Here is a 26,319-nt window from a genome sequence, read left to right on the forward strand (position 1 = left end):
TCTTCCCCTTCTGAAAAGGGAGTGCTTGTGAGGCTAACTGCACTAGATCACTAGTTTCATAAGGAAAACTGAAACAATGTACTTATAAATAAAAAATATTGTTCAAAATATAATAAAACACAATAGGAGCATAAGAAAGAAGGAACACTGCAACAGGCCTACTGACCCATGCGAAGCAGGTCCTTGCCACCCCCTGGCTTAGAACAATGACCACCTAGTCGGGTCACTTCCACTTAAGGAAGGAGCATGGCACCAGACCTGGTAGCACAAGCTAGTCAGGTCCAACTCACACCCACTCTTGTATTTATCCAACCTATTTTTAATAGAGAATGTAAAGAAATAAACTGGTTTTACAAAGTGTACGTATTTGCCTTGGAGAGCAGATGCTGGCAGAGGTGGAGGGCAAAAAAGATAGGCTACTTGCTACACTCTTAATGCTACACTTTATCACTTGGTTGGTGCTATAGCCTTTATCGATTCCTCCTGCTTTAGTATCGTACATACTGTAGGAGTACTACGCTGGTACTGCCTGGTCAAGTCCACAACCCGCACACCTCGCTCGTGTTTATCTATGATTTCTTTCTTTTAATTCAATGGACATTATCCTCTTTTTCTTCTCAGCACTGTTCTTTGCACTTACTTTCTTAGGACCCATTTTTAGAAAAAAGAAAGTTGGCAAAATAACTGCACAAAATGCAAGCACAACACAACAGAAATGCTTCCACGATGAGGTAAACATGTGCAATGCTGAGCGGATGCTGTGGCACTCGCTGCAACAACTATTGGCGGCGTTCTGAAGCTAGTTCATAACTCGGATTTCGGCTCATAACTCAGAGCAAAAAATTGACTGAGTGACGGCTTGTAACTCGATAAACTTGTATGTTGGGGAACTTGCAAGTTGAGGTTCCACTGTATATGTAATTTATTCAGGTTCAGAACTTCAAAATGTTAAACTCAGACTTTAGATGTAAAGCGATACACAAGACTTTTGAGAGAGAAGTTACTCAAAACTGTAGAGAAAGAAGCTACTCACAAAATCACTAAAGAGAAGTTACTCACAAGACCACAGAGAGAGTAAAGTTACTCACACATGACTTACAAAGTTGGGAAACTACTGGGTGCTGACTATCTGTATGCACATCAACGATCATTCCACCTCAACGAATACAAGTCACGCAATAGTAGCTGCGACTTACAAACAACCCACAATTTTGAGAGGAAACTGCAGATGACATTTCGGTCTATACCAGATCATTGTCCAGTCACAACTTAATAATCCAGGATGGCCCAAAACATCATATAATCTGTGGGTTATTTATGAATCATTCCACCAGAAAGGAGAGTATACCACAACTAAAATGTGTTATCCCTGACTTCACTGTGACTGCATTTGACTTCACTGTAGCCACACTTGACTTCAATGTGGCTGCACCTGACTTCAATGTGGCCACACCTGATTTCTCTGTGACCATTCCTGACTTCACTGTGGCCACACCTGACTTCACTGTGACTGCACCTGGCTTCACTGTGACCACGCCTGACTTCACTGCGACTGCACCTGACTTCACTGTGATTCCACTTGATATGGCAAATGGAGAGTCCCTTTCAAGAAGGGGAGGAGTGTGCTTCGATGCTGGTGAAGGGCTCTTGATCCAAGGAACTGGAAATATTCTCCATTCCCCCCCCCCCAACCTGATTGCTTCCAATATCCCAGGTACTGTATGACCCCTACAGGTTTAGCACTTTTCCATGGCAAAATAATAAAATAATGACAATAATAAATGATGACAAAAATTTATTTGACAACCTTCTAACTTATTTTAATAATAAAATTAAATAGTACATGTTTTAAAACAGATATAAATTTTATATAGAGTATAACTAAGCAGTGCGTCCTGGTACGAGTCAATTATTATAAGTAATTGGAGTTAAAACACTGAACCCATATGAGGCATACAGTTGGTACAAGACGAGGTTAGTAAATTATTCCCTTTTTCCTCAGATAAATATCACCTCTCCTTATCAACTAATTACTGTATACACTCTCTTATGAAGCTATTCTCTACAGTGCTATTGTTCTGTAAATGTAGCTGAAAAAATGTTTTTAAAATTAAACAGCACATGATCTAAAGACCTTTTCATATCCTATTCTGTCTTGATGGGCTTTTTCAGTCACATTTACAAATAAATCGCTAGAGAAGGGACAATACCAAAATTTTTGCAAACACTAATACTCAGTTTTTACACCGATTCCAATATTGACACCACCAACAGAGATATCAAAATTATCAGATATCTACCAATACCTCAAAACCGATGCTCAGTTTTAAGTTGATGCCAGTACCTTGGCAAACCCCTATAAGTCATACCATAAAAAGGAGCTTTATAAGAGAGCTGAATGTATTAAATTCTCAAAAAGCTTCAGCCGAAACTAGATTCCTCACAAGTTTGACAACTTTGGTATCAGATCAAATTCCCAGAGTTCTTCTATTCTTTGGATACCATTGTACAGTTGTGTTACATTATATATGCAAGCGTGTATGAGCGTGTTAGATAGGAGTGAATGGAGACGAATGATACTTGGGACCTGATGATCTGTTGGAGTGAAGGGATTCAGGGAAACCGGGAAGTACAATGCCTGCACTTTAAAGGAGGGGTTTGGGATATTGGCAGTTTGGAGGGATATGTTGTGTATCTTTATACGTATATGCTTCTAAGCTGTTGTATTCTGAGCACCTCTGCAAAAGCAGTGATAATGTGTGAGTGTGGTGAAAGTGTTGAATGATGATGAAAGTATTTTCTTTTTGGGGATTTTCTTTCTTTTTTGGGTCACCCTGCCTCGGTGGGAGACGACCGACTTGTTGAAAAAAAAAAAAAATATATATAGTATATATATATATATATATATATATATATATATATATATATATATATATATATATATACCGTCCTACCAAGTGAGTGTAAAACGAAGCCTGTGATTGTTTTACATGATGGTAGGATTGCTGATGTCTTTTGTCTGTCTCATAAATATGCAAGATTACAGGCATGTCTTGCTACTTCTACTTACACTTAGGTCACACTACACATACATGTACACATTTATTTATACACACTCATCTGAGTTTTCTTTGATTTTATCTTAATAGTTCTTGGTCTTATTAATTTTCCTTTTATATCCATGGGGAAGTGGAATAAGAATCTTTCCTCCGTAAGCCATGCGTGTTGTAAAAGTCAACTAAAATGCCGGGAACAATGGGCTAGTAACCCCTTTTCCTGTAAAGATTACTAAAAAGAATAAGAAGAAGAAAATTGTCAAAGTGGGAAGTCTGAATGTGCGTGGATGTTGTGCAGATGATAAGAAAGAGATGATTGTGGATGTTATGAATGAGAAAAAGCTGGATGTCCTGGCTTTAAGTGAAACAAAGCTGAAGGGGGTGGGAGAGTTTCAGTGGAGAGGAATAAATGGGATTAGGTCAGGGGTTTCAAATAGAGTTAGAGCTAAAGAAGGAGTAGCAATAATGTTGAAGGATAAGCTATGGCAGGAAAAGAGGGACTATAAATGTATTAATTCAAGGATTATGTGGAGCAAAATAAAGATTGGATGTGAAAAGTGGGTTATAATAAGCGTGTATGCACCTGGAGAAGAGAGAAGTGTAGAGGAGAGAGAGAGATTTTGGGAAATGTTGAGTGAATGCGTGGGGAGTTTTGAATCAAGTGTGAGAGTAATGGTGGTTGGGGATTTTAATGCTAAAGTGGGTAAAAATGTTATGGAGGGAGTAGTAGGTAAATTTGGGGTGCCAGGGGTAAATGTAAATGGGGAGCCTTTAATTGAGCTATGTGTAGAAAGAAATTTGGTAATAAGTAATACATATTTTATGAAAAAGAGGATAAATAAATATACAAGGTATGATGTAGCACGTAATGAAAGTAGTTTATTAGATTATGTATTGGTGGATAAAAGGTTGATGGGTAGGCTCCAGGATGTACATGTTTATAGAGGGGCAACTGATATATCGGATCATTATTTAGTTGTAGCTACAGTTAGAGTAAGAGGTAGATGGGAAAAGAGGAAGGTGGCAACAACAAGTAAGAGGGAGGTGAAAGTGTATAAACTAAGGGAGGAGGAAGTTCGGGTGAGATATAAGCGACTATTGGCAGAAAGGTGGGCTAGTGCAAAGATGAGTAGTGGGGGGGTTGAAGAGGGTTGGAATAGTTTTAAAAATGCAGTATTAGAATGTGGGGCAGAAGTTTGTGGTTATAGGAGGGTGGGGGCAGGAGGAAAGAGGAGTGATTGGTGGAATGATGAAGTAAAGGGTGTGATAAAAGAGAAAAAGGTAGCTTATGAGAGGTTTTTACAAAGCAGAAGTGTTATAAGAAGAGCAGAGTATATGGAGAGTAAAAGAAAGGTAAAGAGAGTGGTGAGAGAGTGCAAAAGGAGAGCAGATGATAGAGTGGGAGAGGCACTGTCAAGAAATTTTAATGAAAATAAGAAAAAATTTTGGAGCGAGTTAAACAAGTTAAGAAAGCCTAGGGAAAATATGGATTTGTCAGTTAAAAACAGAGTAGGGGAGTTAGTAGATGGGGAGATGGAGGTATTGGGTAGATGGCGAGAATATTTTGAGGAACTTTTAAATGTTAAGGAAGAAACAGAGGCAGTAATTTCATGCACTGGTCAGGGAGGTATACCATCTTTTAGGAGTGAAGAAGAGCAGAATGTAAGTGTGGGGGAGGTACGTGAGGCATTACGTAAAATGAAAGGGGGTAAAGCAGCTGGAACTGATGGGATCATGACAGAAATGTTAAAAGCAGGGGGGGATATAGTGTTGGAGTGGTTGGTACTTTTGTTTAATAAATGTATGAAAGAGGGGAAGGTACCTAGGGATTGGCAGAGAGCATGTATAGTCCCTTTATATAAAGGGAAAGGGGACAAAAGAGACTGTAAAAATTACAGAGGAATAAGCTTACTGAGTATACCAGGAAAAGTGTACGGTAGGGTTATAATTGAAAGAATTAGAGGTAAGACAGAATGTAGGATTGCGGATGAGCAAGGAGGTTTTAGAGTGGGTAGGGGATGTGTAGATCAGGTGTTTACATTGAAGCATATATGTGAACAGTATTTAGATAAAGATAGGGAGGTTTTTATTGCATTTATGGATTTAGAAAAGGCATATGATAGAGTGGATAGAGGAGCAATGTGGCAGATGTTGCAAGTATATGGAATAGGTGGTAAGTTATTAAATGCTGTAAAGAGTTTTTATGAGGATAGTGAGGCTCAGGTTAGGGTGTGTAGAAGAGAGGGAGACTACTTCCCGGTAAAAGTAGGTCTTAGACAGGGATGTGTAATGTCACCATGGTTGTTTAATATATTTATAGATGGGGTTGTAAAGGAAGTAAATGCTAGGGTGTTTGGGAGAGGGGTGGGATTAAATTATGGGGAATCAAATTCAAAATGGGAATTGACACAGTTACTTTTTGCTGATGATACGGTGCTTATGGGAGATTCTAAAGAAAAATTGCAAAGGTTAGTGGATGAGTTTGGGAATGTGTGTAAAGGTAGAAAGTTGAAAGTGAACATAGAAAAGAGTAAGGTGATGAGGGTGTCAAATGATTTAGATAAAGAAAAATTGGATATCAAATTGGGGAGGAGGAGTATGGAAGAAGTGAATGTTTTCAGATACTTGGGAGTTGACGTGTCGGCGGATGGATTTATGAAGGATGAGGTTAATCATAGAATTGATGAGGGAAAAAAGGTGAGTGGTGCGTTGAGGTATATGTGGAGTCAAAAAACGTTATCTATGGAGGCAAAGAAGGGAATGTATGAAAGTATAGTAGTACCAACACTCTTATATGGGTGTGAAGCTTGGGTGGTAAATGCAGCAGCAAGGAGACGGTTGGAGGCAGCGGAGATGTCCTGTCTAAGGGCAATGTGTGGTGTAAATATTATGCAAAAAATTCGGAGTGTGGAAATTAGGAGAAGGTGTGGAGTTAATAAAAGTATTAGTCAGAGGGCAGAAGAGGGGTTGTTGAGGTGGTTTGGTCATTTAGAGAGAATGGATCACAGTAGAATGACATGGAAAGCATATAAATCTATAGGGGAAGGAAGGCGGGGTAGGGGTCGTCCTCGAAAGGGTTGGAGAGAGGGGGTAAAGGAGGTTTTGTGGGTAAGGGGCTTGGATTTCCAGCAAGCGTGCGTGAGCGTGTTAGATAGGAGTGAATGGAGACGAATGGTACTTGGGACCTGACGATCTGTTGGAGTGTGAGCAGGGTAATATTTAGTGAAGGGATTCAGGGAAACCGGTTATTTTCATATAGTCGGACTTGAGTCCTGGAAATGGGAAGTACAATGCCTGCACTTTAAAGGAGGGGTTTGGGATATTGGCAGTTTGGAGGGATATGTTGTGTATCTTTATATGTGTATGCTTCTAGACTGTTGTATTCTGAGCACCTCTGCAAAAACAGTGATAATGTGCGAGTGTGGTGAAAGTGTTCAATGATGATGAAAGTATTTTCTTTTTGGGGATTTTCTTTCTTTTTTGGGTCACCCTGCCTCGGTGGGAGACGGCCGACTTGTTGAAAAAAAAAAAAAAAAAAAAAAATAATATATATATATATATATATACAGTATATATATATATATATATATATATATATACACACACACAAGATATTAGCAGTTTGGAGGGATATGTTGTGTAACTTTATATGTGCATGCTTCTAAACTGTTGTGTTCTGAGCACCTCTGCAAAAACAGTGATAATGTGTGAGTGAGGTGAAAGTGTTGAATGATGGTGAAAGTATTTTCTTTTTGGGGATTTTCTTTCTTTTTTGGGTCACCCTGCCTCGGTGGGAGACGGCCGACTTGTTGGGAAAAAAAAAAAAAAAAAGATATATTGCTTGCACTGGTATTTGAGACTCTTACAGTGCTGCTGTGGACAATACTCACATTCTTCAATAACCGGTAAATCCAGCACACTGGTTATAGGAATTACGTATTTAATGAAATGTGTTCACAAAAAATATAAAAATATAGTCAAGATTTTTAGTTAAATGTGATGTGAAACACAACTAACATAATAATAATAATAATAAAATATACAATAATAATAATAATAATAATAATAATAATAATAATAATAAAATATATAATAATAATAATAATAATAATAATAAAATTATGCATTAATAACTGGGAATGGCATGAATCTTTTTACAAAATGCTGCAAAGCAGGCAATGAATATGCGTGTGTGTGTTGGTTGACTAATAAGCCAAACTTGCCAAATACACCAAACTCCCTTAAAAACTGCACTTTTTCCCCCAAAAAAAATTCTTTATGGATTAATAGATACATTTTTTTATTGACAATGATGTAAAAATTTTAATTTTTTGACCAAACTTAACTTACAAACCTTACCTAACTTAACAATTGTTTTTTAAGCCAAATTCTTCTAAATATATGATATATCAGTTAAAATCAATTATATATTTTTTATTCAGATTGATTTTTCTAGATTTATAGCATAAACCTGCTTATTCAGCATAAAAGGACCCTTACTTTTCAGGCCTAATTAGCTGGTTTGGCTTACATACATGTACATATATACACACACACATTCACTATAATTCTTATAAGTTTTCTTGTCCAATTTCATTTTATATAGTACAAAAAATTTCACATACACATTTTGGTGTACACAATACACACATTAAAAAAAAAAGGAAAAGGGTTACGTTCACTGACAAGATACAAATGCAATACAAACTTGCTTTTTCAAACTTGCAGACTCATATATGGTGTACGACTGTGTTCATTAATGGGCATTTTGATTTACCCTATATAAGGTCAAAGTAAGTTTTATGTAATGTGTCACTATTCACATCAGATACATAAGAAAATGAACATCTGGGGCTACTTAGGAACATTCCTAAGGTATCTAATACTTTCGTGGCAAATGAGTCGCATATAGCCTCTACAATGAAGTTCGTTACTGATGGAGTAGAAGGCACATACTGCATACAAAGCAGGCTTTAACTGTGACAGTATTCTGTTTTGTACAGAGCTTTATGAAGTCTTTAAGATTTGATAATGCTCTTCACAAAGAGCAAACCATTTTCACAATAAAAACTTGCCCTCACATATCTTCTACTTCATCCTTTCAGCATCTCAGCCTTAGTTGCAGATCAAAAGAGTCACTCAACCCACTGAATTTCACCTTGTCCACACATGTCTGAAACTGATAACAAACATGGGTGCTATAATGAGTGTACAAACTGGTGCAACACATAGAGCTGATGATACACCTTGCTCACTTGAAGCAGCAGGTTCTACTTCTTTGAAAATAGTTTCCACAGTTTCAGCGTTAGTTTCGTCAGTCTCGGTATTATCATCATCCTCTTCATCATCGTGCTTAGCAGCATCTACATCACTTGTTATATCATCTACATCATGACTGTGCACAGGAGTGATATCTGCTGGTTCCTCCAACTCTTTGTCGTCGTAGGGGTCTAAAATGTCATATGAATCAGGCTCAACTGGGTCAATGTGAGTCTCATCTGGATCATTAATGAGTGTTGGAAGTGGAGTCTCATCCGGCTCCCCAGCCTCAATAATGGGTGGTGGAAGGGTTGTTGTTGTTGTCGTTTTTGGTACTGGCTTTTCTGTTATGTAAACATACTCATTATCTTCATACTCATTATCGTCATAGTCATAATCAGTATCTTTCTCAGTGTATGAGCCTTCATCTAAATCTTTTTCCTCTGTATGAGTGCAGTTTATTTCATCGGATGCATCGCCGCAATGCTGAACGCCATCGCAAGGTGGAGCTGAAGTCACGCAAGTGCCATCTCCACACTTATGTGGCCGGTCAGGCGGGCAAGGGCGAGACTTGCAATCCATTTCATCATCACCACTGAGGCAATGCTTTCTCCCATCACATATCTGAAGTAAAAAAATATCACAAACTTAACAAAACAGTGATCATCTAAGACTGAGCAAGTGCACAAAAAAATTTAATAATACTGAGGACAGTACAGTTTACATATTAGTATGTAAAAGTCATCAATGCAATGTTAACATTTCAATTATGGTAGGACTATCAATTCATATATACTGGTCTCTGTAAGCAGGTTTGTGAAATGGTAAAAATATAATCAATAACTCATCACATAATGTGAAAGTACTGCATTATTAATAATGTGCATGTGTCAGTGTGTGAATCATGAGCAATACTTCATAGTCTTTTAAAGCATGTACGTATCGTAGGGAAGTGTAGAAGAATCCTTCCTTCATAAGCCATATGTGTCGTAGGTGACTAAAACATTGAGAGCAAGGAGCTCATAAGCCCTTCTCCTGTATAAATTACTAATTTTAAAAAAGAACATTTTAAAATTGGGATGTTTCAATGTGAATGGATGTAGTATGTATGATAAGAAAAAGTTGAGTTGTTTGTGAAATGTTATGAATGAAAAAGAAGATGGATGTCTTACAAATACATATTTTTATTTCTTTGCAAAGATTACAATGTGTAATTTACATTTTATAAAATGTTAAGTACAAAGAAAGCCACTAACATGCCTGAGTATTTTGGGCAGACTAATCAATGCTTCAGACTAGTTAAAACTAGACATGGGTTATGGAGTGGTACGTTTTAATTATTCACTATTATAATAAGGAGCTAGCCAAAATATTATAATTAAGATTATGGTGGAGAAGTAGTAAAAAAAATAACAGTACAGTGGACCCCCGGTTAACGAACTTTTTTCATTCCAGTAGTATGTTCAGGTGCCAGTACTGACCGAATTTTTTCCCATAAGGAATATTGTGAAGTAGATTAGTCCATTTCAGACCCCCAAACATACACGTACAAACGCACTTACATAAATACACTTACATAATTGGTCGCATTTGGAGGTGATCGTTAAGCGGGGATCCACTGTATTACAATCAGTAAAATTTACATTGTTACAAGTACAATTTTAAGAGTGTATTAATATTTTACATAGATCTAGTTGTTCTAAATTTTTTGAGATTTCTTAAGTAATTTCAGACTGGTTGAATGATTTACTGTGTGTTGGTATAATTAAGTTTGGGAGATAAGACTTTTTTAATTATAGTGGACCCCCGCTTTACGATCACCTCCCAATGCGACCAATTATGTAAGTGTATTTATGTAATTGTGTTTGTATGTGTATGTTTGGGGGTCTGAAATGGACTAATCTAATTCACAATATTCCTTATGGGAACAAATTCGTTCAGTACTGGCACCTGAACATACTTCTGGAATGAAATAATATCGTAAACCGGGCGTCCACTGTATAGCCCTAAACTGATTGACAGAGAGAGGACCTTTTACTGGTTCAAGTAATGAATTCCATATCTGAAGGCTCTTTATGTGCACTGCATTTTTGCATAGGGTAAGATGGGCACAAGAGATGTCAAAGAGAGTTTTGTGCCTTGTGTTGTGCCTGTGTGTTCTGTCTTCATCTCATACATGTCTCTCACCACCTGACATCAGTATATAAGCACCAGCTAACTTTACCTGTGTTTCAGACACTCCATGACTACATTACTCTTCACCAACTCCAAGGCCGAGGGATTGATTACCTCATTTTTTGTATATAGTTTTACTGTCTTCCAATTATGTCCTTGAATTTGTATTGATAAAGCTACTGGTCAGTGAAATGTTTGCAAGAAAGATGTTGCATATGTGTCTAATTTTCATCTTCTTTGTGCTCTATACCAGTCTTGTATGTGGTTGTGGTGGTCTGAACATTTACAGAGGATGGCACAAAACAGGATGATTTAAATGGTGTATAAAATTTTAGTGAAAGGAAAGAGGGTTAGGGGTCATCCCAGGAAAGTTAGGAGGGAGTGAGTAAAGTAGGTTTTGAAAGTAAGGCATGTGCAAGTGTGTTAGGAGTGAATGAATGCAAGTGGTTTTTATGACTTGACATGCTGTTGGAGTGTGAGGATGGAAACATTTACAAAGGGATTCAGGGAAACCAGTTAGCTGGATTTGAGTCCTGGAAGCAAGAAGTACAGTGCATGCACTCTGAAGTAAGGGCAGGAATACTGTAGTTATGGGGGGCATTGGAGTTGTAATGTCGGCATGCCTATGGCAAGACAGTGATAAAGGTGAGTGGTGTTGAAGGTATCTTCATTTTTGAGCCATGCTGCCATGGTCCGAGATGCCGGTGTGTCCAAAATAATAAAGTGTAAATGCTGATTAAGCCTTTTCAAGACCAAATACTGCTAAAGTGTTAAAGGGATTCAGGAAAAACATGTTAATCAGATTCAAGTTGAGGATGTGGAAAATATACAGTGGCAGCATTCTCAAAGAAGGGGTGTGATGTGGCAGCATTCTCAAAGAAGGGGTGTGATGTGGCAGCATTCTCAAAGAAAAGGTGTGATGTTACAGCTTAGTGGATCATCTGAGGTGTAATATCAATACGTTTCTGGAAACAGCTAGAGAATGAGTCAACATTTTCTTTATTACCCTGCCTTGGTGAGAAACAGAAAATGTATTAAAAATAAAAGAAGAGGCAAAATACTATTAAGATTTAACATTGTTACACAAATCATGCAGATAGCCATGGTGCCCTGTGGCCTGGTAGCTAAAGCTCTTGCTTCACACGGCAAGGGTCCGGGTTCAATTCCCAGCGAGGGTAGAAACAACGGGCATGTTTCTTTATACCAGTTGTCTGTGTTTCCCATCAGTAACGTGGGTACCTGGGTGATAGCCGACTGGTGTGGGTGGCATCCTAGGACAAAACTCACCTAATTTTCCCAAAATGCTCTGCATAACAAGGGTCTTTCTATACAGTACATAAGAACATAAGAAACAAGGAACACTGCAGCAGACCTATTGGCCCATGCGAGGCAGGTCCAAGTCTCCTACTGGCTTAAGCCAATGCCCTGACCTAGTCAGGTCAGCAAGGAGAACGGCATCTGACCTAGTAGCACAAGCTAGTCAGGTCCAACTCACCCCACTTTCACTCATTCATGTATTTATCTAACCTATTTTTAAAACCACACGTCTTAGCTTCTATGATGGTACTCGGGAGTTTGTTCCACTCATCCAAAACTCTATTACCAAACCAGTGCTTTCCCATATTCTTCCTGAATCTGAATTTTTCCAACTTAAATCCATTGCTGTGAGTCCTGTCTAGGCTAGATATTTTTAGCACGCTGTTGGCATCCCCTTCATTTATTCTTGTTTTCCATTTATACACCTCAATCATATCCCCCTAATTCTACGCCTTTCTAGAAAGTGATGATTCAGGGCCCTCAGTCTATCCTCATAGGGAAGATTTCTGATACATGGGATCAACTTCGTCATCCTACTTTGTACGTTTTCCAGAGCATTTATATCCATTCTATAATACAGTGACCAGAACTGAGCAGCATAATCTAAATGAGGCCTAACCAAAGATATATAGAGTTGAAGAACAACCTGAGAACTTATATTATTTATACTTCTTGATATGAAGCCAAGAATTCTGTTAGCTTTATTGCAAATACTTATGCACTGTTTTCTTGGTTTCAGATTACTGCTAACCAGAACTCCTAAATCCTTTTTGCAATCAGTAATATTAAGATATAGTACATTATTTAATTTATATGTGGCATGGTTATTTTCCTGTCCATCATACAGAACTTTGTATTTGTCTATATTAAACTGCATCTGCCACTTCTCCAACCACTGCATCAGTCTATTCAAATCATCCTGGAGTGCTCTAATGTCATCATTAGAATGAACTGGACAGCCTATTTTGGTGTCATCAGCAAATTTGCTATGTCACTATTTATTCCTTCATCTATGTAGTTTATGTAAACTGTAAACAACAAGGGGCCCAACACTGACTCCTGTGGAACACCGCTTATGACGTGCCCCCATTTACGCAAACTCTCTGCTGCCTATTGGTCAACCATGCCTCTACCGAGGAAAAACTTTCTCCTCCTATTCCGCGTGCCTTAAGTTTCCTCAATAGCCTCTGATGTGGAACTCTATCGAAAGCCTTACTGAAGTCCATACACACTATCATACTCAATACCATGATCTACCTCCTCAAATACCTTAGTGAAAAAGTTAGTAAATTTGTAAGACAGGAATGCCCCTTTATAAAACTGTGCTGAGATTCACTAATCAATTCATGCCTTTCAAGATGGCTACGAATTGCCTCAGCAATTACTGATTCCATAAATTTTCGCACTTCGGAGGTAAAGCTTATTGGTCTTTAGTTTGAAGCTGAGGACCTGCCACCTGTTTTGTAAATAGCTATTACATTTGCCATTTTCCACTTGTCTGGCACTATGCTAGTTTGTAGTGATACTATATTAAAAAGATTAGCCAAAGGTATGCTAAGTTCCTCTTTACATTCCTTTAAAACCCTTGCAAACAGTTCATCAGGGCCTGGGGATTTGGTAGATTTTAATTCCTCTATTTGTCTGAGGACCATGTCACTACTTACCCCAATTGTGCATGGTTTATTATCGTCCTGTTCTACATAATTTATTATTTCTGGAATTTTGTTAGTATCTTCCTGAGTAAAAACTGAGAGGAAGTAAGTGTTGAAAAGTTCACACATTTCCTTATCACTGTCAGTAATCTGACCTGAGTTGCTCTTAAGTGAGCCTATCTCATCCTTAATCTTACTTCTGTATACCTGAAAGAACCCATTTGGGTTAGTCTTCGAATCCCTTGCAACTTTAGCCTCATGATCCCTTTTTGCTTTTCTTATTCCTTTTTTTATATCTCTCTTTAATTGAATATACTGATTTCTTAACTGCCCATCTCCTCTTTTGATATACCTGTATATGCCTCTCTTTTGACCAATGAGATGTTTTAATCTATTGTTTATCCATTTGGGATCATTTTTGTTAGATCTAATTTCGCCACTCAGAACAAAAGTTATTTTGGCATTTAGAACAATGCTCTGAAATACGTCATACTGGCAACCAACACCACCTACCTGACCCATAGTCAGGTTATCTCAATTTAGCCCACCCAGGTAATTTCTCAGTCCCATGAAGTCAGCCAAGCGGAAGTCTGGGACAGAGACTTGAGTGCAGTTTTCTGGGTAATTCCATGATGTATTGAAAATAAGTGATTTGTGATTGCTTTCCCTAAGCTCATCACTAACCTCAAGATTATTAATTAGTGATTCCTTTGTTGACAAGAACAAAGTCAAGCAGGATGTTTCCTCTAGTTGGTTCTGTCACAAACTGTTTTAAAAAGCAATCCTGAATCATATCAATAAAGTCACTAGACTCAAGATTTCCTGTCACAGTATTCCAGCCAATTTGTCTAAAGTTAAAATCTCCCATTAACATAACATTTTCATATCTAGACGCCTTACGAATTTTGTTTCATAGCAGCTTACTGCACTCCCTATCAAGGTTTGGAGGCCTATAAATCACATCCAAAATTAATTTTTCATGACGCTCGAGAAACTGTAGCCAAACAGATTCAACATTTTAAATTACTTCTGATATACATCGCCACTTCACCACCCTTCATGTTGAGCCTATCAGTGTGGAATAGTTTATAACCCTGTATGTTGCATTCAGAAGGCATTTATCTGTTGAACCCGGTCTCCATTATAGCAATAATATCTATATTATCTGCACTTGTAAGTAATCTTAGCTCATCTATCTTATTTCTTAGACTCCTACTATTTGTATAGTAAACCTTAAGGGAGCTAGTCATTCACTGCCCTCCACTATCTCTCTCTCTCTGTTGAACAATTGCTTTGCCTTTACTATCAACTTTATTTTGAATATTGTCTTTTAAACATATCCCTGGGGTATCCTGGTAATATCTGCTGTTTTCAACCCTAGTGCCACATCCTGACTGTTTCCAACACCCATACCTCTATAATCTATAAGTTTAAAGTCCTAGACAAGTCATCAATTACCCCCTCAATCGAATTGGCTAATGCAACCACTCCAGCCCCCAGAGAGATGAACCCCATCCCTTGCATATACCTTTGATATACCTTTGAAGAGTTTTGAGAGTTCCTCTGCTCTCTGAGCCCGGCCATGGGCCAAGCTTGTCTGATGCTTGCCTGGTCAACCAGGCTGTTGCTGCTGGAGGTCCGCTGCCCCACATGTCCATCACAAATAAATAACAAAAAAAAGGCATAATACCGTGACTGGAACGATACACAAATAACCCGCACATAGAAGAGAGGAGCTTACGACGACGTTTCAATCAGACTTGGACCATTTACAAAGTCACACTAACGAAAAGGAGAGAAGGAGGGGTATATATAGGCAGGAGGTGGTAGTAGTTGTAGTAGTAATAGTGGAGGTAGAAGGTAGTAGTAGTGGGGAAGGTAGTAAGGAGGAGGAGCCAGTCAAATACAGTGGAACCTCAAATTTCGAACGTATCACTTATCAAACTTTTCAAAAATCGAACGCTTTTTTTGAACCAACTTTGTCCCTATTATCGAACTCGCCCCTATTTTTGAACCGCTGGGTACCGGACCTGTCCGGCAGCCCACTCTGTCTGCGTCCCCGTGCAGGCACTGTGAGCCAGTCTGGTTTTGTTGATGCTTGGGTGAACACTAACCTGCGCTCTCATTCAAACATTTTACGATTATTTCATTGTGTTTAGTGCTTGTGGGACTGTGAAATAAGCTACCATGGGCCCAAATAAACTTGCTAGTGGTACCCCATGGTAAAAAAAGTGAGAAACACCATAGATGTGAAGAAGGAAATAATACAGAAGTATGAGAGTGGTGTGAGACTTGTTGAGCTTGCCAGGATGTACAGAGGACTGTGGACAGTTATTTTGTGAGACAGAAACAGATGACTGTGGACAGTCATTTTGTGAGACAGAAACAGAGGACTGTGGACAGTTATTTTGTGAGACAGAAACAGACGACTGTAGACAGTTAGTGAGACAGGGGTCCAGTGACTCTCAAGCTGGTCCTAGTGGCATTAAAATACAGAGAAGGGAAGTAACCCCAGAAAGGGCTATGATACTTGAAGTCCTCATGGAGGGGGATTCAACTTCCAAACACTAACCCCAACTCCCTCTCTCCTCCCTATCTTCCAGATGCCATCACCAATCTTCAATAAAGGTAAGTAAAAATGTTATTTTATATGTTTATTTAACTTTATTAATACATAATTGAACACTATATTTATTGTGTGTATGTAAAACTATAATTAATCTCTATAAAATGTATTTTTTTTTTTTTTGTGAATATTTTTGGGTTTCTGGAACGGATTAATTGTATTTCCATTATTTCTTATGGGAAATGTTGCTTCACTTTTCAGAATTTTCGAATTTAGAACTAGCTCCTGGAACGGATTAAGTTTGATATTTGAGGTTCCACTGTATTAAGAAAGAGGAGCACTGCAAGGGAGCTAGGTGCCCACAGAGGGTAAGAGAAAGACCACAGAGGGGGTAAAATAAATAAATAAATAATGAAGGAGCAAATACACAAGGCAGAAGAATGACAACCCAAAGGAGAAAAAGGAAAGAGGAAAGGGGAAGAGGGAAAAGAAGAAAAAGGAGGAATCAGGTTAAGTCATGGGTGTTCTGAAGTTTGGAGCATTTTACAATGTAGTAGGAAAGGAAGGCATCTACCTAGACAAAGCCAGGATTAAGATTCATACAAGAAAAGTTGTGTATTAGGGAGGATTCAACCAGATGGCGACTGTTAAAGTTGGAAGTAGGGAAAAAAGTTTTAGCAGAAGACCAGTCAATAGGATGACTGTGATCTCTGACATGACAGAAAAGAGCATTGCTAGTGTTGGTAAGCCTAACACCTCTTTTGTGCTCCCTAAGTCTGTCAGAAAGAGATCGCCCAGTATCTCGAAAGTATTGAAGAGGACAAGAGGATCAAGAAATAAAGTAGACACCAGGAACATCTGTAGAGGGAGGAGAGGTATGAATGAGATTAGTGCGAAGAGTGTTAGTCTGGCTGAAATTAAGTTTGATATCTAAAGAACGGAGAGAGTTGTTGAGATCAGAAAGACTGGCCGATCTCTAACAGACTTAGGGAGCACAAAAGTAGTGTTAGGCTTGCCAACACTAACAATACTCTTTTCTGTCACACCAGAGATCACAGCCATCCTACTGATTTGTCTTCTGCTAAAACTGTCTTCCCTACTTCCAACTTCAACAGTCGCCATCTGGTTGAATCCTCCCTAATACACAACTTTCCTTGTATGACTCCTAGTCCTGGCTTCGTCTCTGTAGATGCCTTCCTTTCCCACTACATTGTAAAATGCTCCAAACTTCAGAACACCCGTGACTTAACCTGATTCCTCCTTTTTCTTCTTTTCCCTCTTCCCCTTTCCTCTTTCCTTTTTCTCCTTTGGGTTGTCTTTCTTCTGCCTTGTGTATTTGTTCTTTCAATATTTATTGAATTACCCCCCCCCTCTGTGTTCTTGCTCTTACCCTCTGTGGGCACCTAGCTCCCTTGCAGTGCTCCTTTTTCTTAGTAGTATTTGACTGGCTCCTCCTCCTTCTTACTACCTTCCCCACTACTACTACTACCTTCTACCTCCACTACTACTACTACTACTACTACTACCACCTCCTGCCTATATGTACCCCTCCTTCTCTCCTTTTCGTTAGAGTGACTTTGTAAATGGTCCAAGGCAGACCAAAACATCGTCGTAAGCTCCTCTCTTCTATGTGCAGGTTATTTGTGTATATGTCCATCACAGTGTGGCTGATCTGGCACCTGGTGAATGAATGGGATTGCAAGTTCCTTGCAGTACCTGTCTAGCCAGCAATTTATACCAATGCCCTAGACATCCTTGTACTGCCGAATAACCTCTAGTATAACTACCAGTGCAACATTGAATCCAAATAACTGTTCTTAAAATTTAATACTTGAAATAAACATTACTTTTTTTTCGCTAATTAATCTTTTTTTGTAATCATTATTACTTACTAAAATTTTATTAAACACCATATTTACTACCAGTCAATTTTACTTTTGTACATTAATCATTATTTTATACTTTTCATAACATTTTGTTGCCAAATTTTCAAGTTTGTATATTCAACTCCAACCTTTATATTATCCTTTGTACCTGTGTACCTGTCTACCATCTTACTATCATATTATAACCAAGTCATTGCCATTGTTATTTTTTATTTATTATTCGTTTGGTACTTTAATTTGTGAATTGTGTCAATTTAAATCTAGTTATACACTCTTGATCTTGTTAACAACCTATATCAGACCCTAGTGCAATTGCAAGTACAGTACCATTTTAATTTGTATTTTTATATTATAAGTTTATACCTAGTTGTACTTTAGCTCATTCTAGCTCAATACTTAGACAACACCTAAACTAACTATACCTAGTTGTACTTTAGCTCATTCTAGCTCAATACATAGACAACACTAAATTCATTATATTAGACCTTAGTGCAATTACAAGAGTGAGTCTGGTGCCACTTGTAATTTGTTTTTTTTTTTATAGTATTAGTTTATACCTAGTTGTACTTTAGCTCATTCTAGCACAACACATAGACAATATCAATTTCATTATGTTTATTAGTGACTATACTCTATATGACCAAAGTGCTTTAGCGGTATACCTATCCAAACCTCCCACCACTACAGAAATCAGTATTAGAACTCACCACATAATACAGGATATAAACAACCACTATTTAAACCTAAAAGATGAATGATCACGTTGACCCTGATCTTAACCTCCATAATCTAACGCACAATCAAAACTTATTGGAAAGTAACTGCCTTTATTACACAGCATCACAAGCCAGCACTATCCTGAACACTGCTCAAAGTCTATCAGTTCTTAACTACAACATCAGGTCATTAAGCAAACACTATGATGACCACCTGGCACTCCTTGAGTCACTAAAGACACCCTTCTCCTGCATTATTCTTACTGAGACCTGGCTTAAACAGGACACAATAGATATCTACCCTCTACCAGGATACACAGCAATCCACAGCTGCATACCATACCAAGTTGGGGGTGGTACTGCAATCTATTACTCTAACCAACTATCTTGTATTAGCACTAATTGCTTTAGTGATGAATATGGGGAATACATTTTTGCTAATTTTACTGTAAAAAACCTCAAGACGCCTATAACAATCAGTGCCATTTACCGGATACCCCACACAAACATCCCAAAACTTCAGTGAGAATCTAAAGTCACTAATAACAAACAGACAAATGAACAAGCACCACCTTCTCTTAGCTAGAGACTTCAATATCAACCTTGGCCTACCAGATGATCAGACTGTAACTAATTTCATCAACAATATGAATAACACACTTCTCATACCAACAATAACTAAACCAACCAGGCTCACTGAGACAAGTGCAACCATAATAGACCACATATGGACCAATATACTAGCCCCCCTTAAATCAGGGATAATCACAGACAGCACTACTGACCACTACCCTACCTTCCTCTTAACAAACATTAGTAATCCACCACTCGAATACAACAAAGTTTCACTTAGACTCCATGACGAGGCCTCAATAAGGAATTTCACAGCAGACCTAGAGACTGTTGACTGGCCTACTGAATTCTCCAATGCCAATGGTATTGACGATTGGACAGACATTTTTCTTAACAAAATACTTAGACTATACAACAAACATTGTCCTATAAAAACGAAACAGATCACGAATAAACGACTTGGTTGCCCATGGCTAACCACCAGCATTCTGAAATCCATTGATAAGAAACACCAATATGAAAAGCAATATAGACAGGGTTTAATATACAAAGATATTCTTAAACAATATTCAACAGTTCTCACCAAATTAATAAAGAAAGCCAAACAACTGTACTACTCCAGCAGATTCACTGACACAAGAGGAGATATAAAAAAGACCTGGAAAGCACTTTCCCAGATTCTGGGGACCCACAAACTGAAAAAAAACCAAGAATATTGTTCTAACTAAACCTCATGAAATACCACTGCATCCCACTGATACAGCTAACAAGATAAACGACTTCTTCTCAAACATAGGATCTAATCTCGCCAGTAAAATCCCACGTACCAATGCCCATGCCGGGGACTACCTAGATGGCAATTTCCAAAATTCCTTCTATCTTGTACCAACTGAGCCCACAGAAGTCACCACGATCATAAAGTCACTTAAAAATAACTCGGGGAATCTGTCTCATGTCCCACCATTATTGTACAAGCGAGCGGCCCATGTCCTTTCGCATGCTATTACATTACTTTTTAACAAGTCACTAGAAACTAGCACTTTCCCGACACTACTCAAGACAGCAAGGGTTACACCAATACACAAAGGTGGTGACCCTACAGACATAAACAACTATAGGCCAATATCAAACTTACCATTGCTATCCAAAATCTTCGAGAAACTCATGCACCATAGACTATATTCATTTATAACAGCACAAAACATACTCAACCCCTGCCAATTTGGATTCAGGAAAAATAAAAGCACTAATGATGCAATTATAAAAATGCTAGACCTGCTTTACACAGCACTGGAAAATAAGGAATATCTGCTAGGAATTTTTATTGACCTAAGAAAAGCGTTTGACACAGTAGACCACGGCATCCTACTCCACAAACTTGACCACTATGGTATAAGAGGCCATGCGCTTGCATATTTTAAATCCTACCTTTCTAATAGGTATCAGTATGTCACCATTAAAGACACAGCCTCATCAATATGGCCACCTGATACTGGAGTTCCGCAGGGAAGTGTCCTTGGACCCCTGCTCTTCCTCATTTACATCAATGATCTTCCAAACATATCCCAACACCTGAAACCCATTCTCTTTGCTGACGACACGACTTATGTCATCTCCCACCCTAATCTTGCCACCCTCAACACCATTGTTAACGAGGAGCTGCTCAAAATATCAACTTGGGTGACAGCCAATAAACTTACACTTAACACTGGCAAAACCTACTATATTATGTTTGGTAGCAGAGCAGGTGTTGTGCAACTTAACATTAAGATCGACAACACTCTAATTGCCAGACATAATGAGGGCAAATTCCTTGGCCTATACCTCGACAACAGCCTAAATTTCAGCACCCATATCCAACACATAACAAAAAAAGTATCCAAAACGGTGGGGATCCTCTCCAAGATACAATACTACATGCCGCAAACTGCCCTTCTCACACTATACCATTCACTTATATATCCATACCTCACCTATGCTATCTGTGCTTGGGGTTCAACTGCAGCAACACACCTAAAGCCAATAATAACCCAACAAAAAGCCGCAGTAAGAAAAATCACTAAATCCCATCCCTGGCAACACATCCCCCCACTATTCATAAATCTAAACTTACTCCCTGTTCAGAACATCCACACTTACTACTGTGCAATCTATATCTACAGGACCTTAAATTCCAATATTAACCTTGACCTAAAATGCTTTCTTGATAGTTGTGACAGGATCCACAGGCATAATACCAGACACAAACATCTCTATGACATTCCCCGTGTTCGACTAAACCTTTACAAAAACTCAATGTATTTCAAAGAACCTAAAATCTGGAACACCCTACCTGAAAACTCTAGAACTGCAGACACATTCGTCACTTTCAAAACTACAGTTAGAAAACATCTTATCTCCCTGATCCACCCCGACAACTAACTACATGATAACCACCTGGTGGTTCACAATTACACTCACTCACCCACTGACTATAAACACAGAAATACTAATCTTAAAATAATAAATCATAACTAGTCATAAGTTTGCCTATGATACTCCAATATAGACACCTTGTATTGTGCCAAAACAAAAGCATTCACATTGCTAAACTCACAAATTATGATGTAGTCACTTAGCCTTAATACCATAATCTGTAACGATTTACTGTTAAGATTTAATCTAAGTCTGCTCGAAATGCCTAGCCATGCTAGGTGTCCTAGTGGCCCCCTCTGTATTTAGTACAGTGGTCCCTCGCTTTTCGTAGTTCTCGGGAATCATAGATCTCGGAAATCATAGGGATATTTTCGTATAAACATGGGCTCGCTAATCATAGGTTGACTTGCGAGTAGTAGTTCGTCCGGGACACGTATGCACGGTGTGAGCCGGGGCAGCAGCCAGTCTGGCATTGTTTACCAGTGAGTGAAGGTCCCCTCACGTGCTCCTACGAAATATTTCATAATATTCCACTCATTTTAGTGCTTGCAAGTACTAAATAAGCTACCATGGCTCCAAAGAAAGCTCCTAGTGCCAACCCTGTGGTAAAGAAGGTGAGAAATACGATTGGATTTAAGAAAAACATTATTGAACAATATGAAAGTGGCACAAGTGTGGCCGAACTGGCCAAGATGTATAAGAAACCCTACACAACCATATGTTCCATAGTGGCCAAGAAAAAGGAAATCAAGGATGCTGTTGTTGCAAAGGGAGTAAATATGCTGACAAAAATGAGATCACCAGTACTCGAAGAGGTTGAGAAGTTATTATTGGTGTGGATAAATGAGAAACAATTAGCAGGAGATACTCTTATGACTTCGATTATTTGTGAAAAGGCTAGGCAGTTGCACAATGATCTGGTAAAGAAATTGCCTGAAAATAGTGGTGATGTGAGTGAATTTAAAGCCAGCAAAGGCTAGTTTGAGAGATTTAAGAACCATACTGGCATACACAGTGTGGTAAGGCATGGTGAGGCTGCCAGTTCGGACCACAAAGTGGCTGAAAAATATGTGCATGAATTCAAGGAGTACATCAACAGTGAAGGACTGAAACCTGAACAAGTGTTCAATTGTGATGAAACAGGCCTCTTTTGGAAGAAAATGCCAAAGAGGACCTACATTACTCAGGAGGAAAAGGCAATGCCAGGACACAAGCCTATGAAAGACAGGCTGACACTCATGTTCTGTGCTAATGCTAGTGAGGATTTCAAAGTGAAGCCATTACTAGTGTACCATTCTGAAAATCCCAGAGTGTTCAGGAAAAACAATGTTATGAAGAGTAAATTGTGTGTTTTGGAAATCTAATAGTAAGGCATGGGTCACAAGGGAAATTTTCGTCGAGTGGTTCAATGAAGTGTTTGGCCCTAGTGTGAAGAATTACCTCCTGGAAAAGAAATTGTATCTCAAGTGCCTGCTAGTAATGGACAATGCACCTGCTCATCCTCCAAACTTGGATGACCTAATTTTCGAGGAGTTTGGGTTCATCACATTAAAGTTCTTGCCCCCAAATACCACTCCTCTCCTCCAGCCCATGGACCAGCAGGTCATTGCAAACTTTAAAAAACTCTACACCAAAGCAATGTTTCACAGGTGCTTGACTGTGACCACAGACACTCACTTTGGAGAGAACACTTCAGCATCCTCCATTGCATAACCCTTATAGGTATGGCTTGGGAGGGAGTGACTACCAGGACTTTGAACTCTGTTTGGAGAAAATTGTGGCCAGATTGTGTCGACAAGAGGGATTTTGAAGGGTTTGGGACTGACCCTGATGAGCCTATGTCTGTTGTTAAATCAATTGTGGCACTGGGGAGTTCCATGGGGTTGGATGTGAGTTTGGAGGATGTGGAAGAATTGGTGGAAGACCACAACGAAGAGCTCACCACTGAGGAGCTGCAAGGGCTTCAGCAGGAACAGCAACAGATTGCAGCTCAGAATCTTGCTGCAGAGGAGGAGGAAGAGAGATGGAGGAAGGTGCCTTCTTCAGAAATTAAAGAGATTTTTACTATGTGGGGTAAGATGGAAAGCTTTATGGAGAAATATCACCCTGACAAGGTTGTTGCAAGCCATGTTGGCAACATGTACAGTGACAAAGTCTTGGGCCATTTTAGGGAAGTGTTAAAGAGACGCCAGAAACAGAGCTCTCTCCACAGTTATTTTGCGAGATAGGACTCCAGTGACTCTCAAGGTGGTCCTAGTGGGATTAAGAAACAGAGAAGAGAAGCAACCCCAGAAAAGCAATTGGTACCTGAGGTGCTGATGGAAGGAGATTCCCCTTCCAAACTGTAAACAATCCAATCTCTCTCCTCCTCTAGTCTCCCATACACTAAGAAGAATCTCCAATAAAGGTAAGTGTTATGCTGTTAATGTTTCATTCATCATTTCCCATTGTATTGTTTATGTACTACATGTATATTTCATGTTAAAAATTTTTTTGTTTTAATACTTCTGGGTGTCAGGAATGGATTAATTGTATTTACATTATTTCTTATGGGGAAAATTGATTCGCAAATCGTAGATTTTGTTAATAGTAGCAACTCCAGGAACGGATTAACTACGAAAAACGAGGGACCATTGTATTTTATAACATGTAAACCACACAATACCCAAAACCTGTAAACCCCACATTGTAACCCTTATAGAGAATAAACTTGAATTGAATTGAATTCATTGCCCAATCCCCTTCTAGGCAAGATGCTACATATGACTTATCCAGCAGCTCCTGTCTCCTGCCCTTCCCGATGTCATTTCCACCAGCACTAAAACAGATAATGGGCTTGTTCCCATTACCTGACATAATATTATCCAACCTGCTGACTATGTCACCAACACCAGCTCCTGGGAGGCACACTCTCTGTCTGACCTTCCTATCTCTGTTACAAAAACCACAGTCCACATATCTTACCTGAGAGTCTCCCACAATCAGAATATTCTTACCTTGATTAGCAGGGGAGTCACTGGTACCTTTAACCCCACTAACCACTGAAGTGCACTCATCCTGGAGAACAGAGAATCAATTTCCTACCTTCACATCTTCTCTGTTATCTCTCCTTATCTTCCTTCTTCCTGCCACTTAAAGTGGCTGCCACTCACTCCCAAACTCATCTAGGCAAAGCTTCAGCCTCCTTTTTTCCTCCTGAAGAAGTAGAACCTCCTTCTTCAACACTTTAACCTGAGATTCTAAAGCACTACAGCAAGCCATGGTGCTCAGTAACACCCCATACTAATTCCCAGACTGATTAGGACAGATGACCTCACGTGACCACTGACCGCAGCGTACTCACTGATGTCAGCTAGGCCTGTATACAGTGGAACCTCGGTTTTCATCTTTAATTCGTTTCAGAGAGTCTGACGAAAATCGAATTTGACAAAAACTGAAGCAATATTTCCCATAAGAAATAATGTAAATCCAATTAATCCATTCCAGACACCCAAAAATATTAACAAAAATGCATTTTATAGAGAATAACTATTGTTTTACATACAGAAAACAATGATAAATAAATATAGAGCACTAATGAAATGAATAAATGAACATTTAAGTAACTTTTACCTTTACTGAAGACTCTTGTTGGCATATGGAAGACAGCGAGGAGGGGAGAGGTAGGATAGGTTATCTCTACCACCATCACTACTACCCTCTACCACCATCACTATCACCCTCTATCACAATCACTACCAATACCCCCCTCTACCACCATCACAACCACCCTCTACCACCATCACAACCACCTTCTACCACCATCACTACCACCCTCTACCACCATCACTACCATCCTCTACCACCATCACTAACACCCTCTACCACCATTGAATTCTATTGTGTTTCTCACCTTCTTTATCAAAGGGCTGGCACTTGGAACTTTCTTTGGCCTCAAAGTGGCTTATTTAGCAGTCGCACTCAATAAACAAGCACAAGAAACAATGGATTATTACGAAATATTTTGTATGAATGCTCAGGGTAATGTTCACTCGAAGCAAAACAAAGGTAGACTGACTCAGAATGCATGCGTAGGATGCTTTGTGTGGGCGCCAGCAAACGGACACATTCGGTATGGCGGACAAAAACCGAGGTGAGGAACGAAAACTCAGACAATATTTTAACGAAAATAGTCATCGAAAACTGAATTCGACGAAAATCAGGGCAAACAAAAACTGAGGTTCCACTGTACCTTGTACATGTACTTGTAGAAATAAAGATATTATTATTATTATTATTATTTTTTTTTTCAACACGTCGGCCGTCTCCCACTGAGGCAGGGTGACCCAAAAAAGAAAGAAAATCCCCAAAAAGAAAATACTTTCATCATCATTCAACACTTTCACCACACTCACACATTATCACTGTTTTTGCAGAAGTGCACAGAATACAACAGTTTAGAAGCATATACGTATAAAGATATACAGCATATCCCTCCAAAACTGCCAATATCCCAAACTCCTCCTTTAAAGTGCAGGCATTGTACTTCCCATTTCCAGGACTCAAGTCCGACTATATGAAAATAACCGGTTTCCCTGAATCCCTTCACTAATTATTACCCTGCTCACACTCCAACAGATCGTCAGGTCCCAAGTACCATTCGTCTCCATTCACTCCTATCTAACACGCTCACGCACGCTTGCTGGAAGTCCAAGCCCCTCGCCC

At 38.9% G+C, this 26,319-nt stretch overlaps 1 protein-coding gene across 3 annotated transcripts in view; it reads right to left on the bottom strand.

Annotated features, from left to right (window-relative positions):
* Nucleotides 1-6,639: 6,639 nt before the first annotated feature.
* LOC128698798 (uncharacterized) overlaps nucleotides 6,640-26,319 on the bottom strand; it is a 187,977-nt gene continuing 168,297 nt past the window's right edge. For 2 of the 3 annotated variants that reach the window (XM_070097715.1, XM_070097714.1), the window contains one exon: nucleotides 6,641-8,939. In XM_070097715.1, coding sequence (XP_069953816.1) covers nucleotides 8,211-8,939 — 729 coding nt within the window. In that variant the 3' untranslated portion in view covers nucleotides 6,641-8,210. Of the gene's footprint in view, nucleotides 8,940-26,319 lie in introns of all 3 variants that reach the window. The other variant, XM_070097716.1, reaches the window with a different exon arrangement.

This window comes from Cherax quadricarinatus, chromosome 59 (genome assembly GCF_038502225.1).
Source record: "Cherax quadricarinatus isolate ZL_2023a chromosome 59, ASM3850222v1, whole genome shotgun sequence".
In the NCBI taxonomy this organism is placed as follows: domain Eukaryota; kingdom Metazoa; phylum Arthropoda; class Malacostraca; order Decapoda; family Parastacidae; genus Cherax; species Cherax quadricarinatus.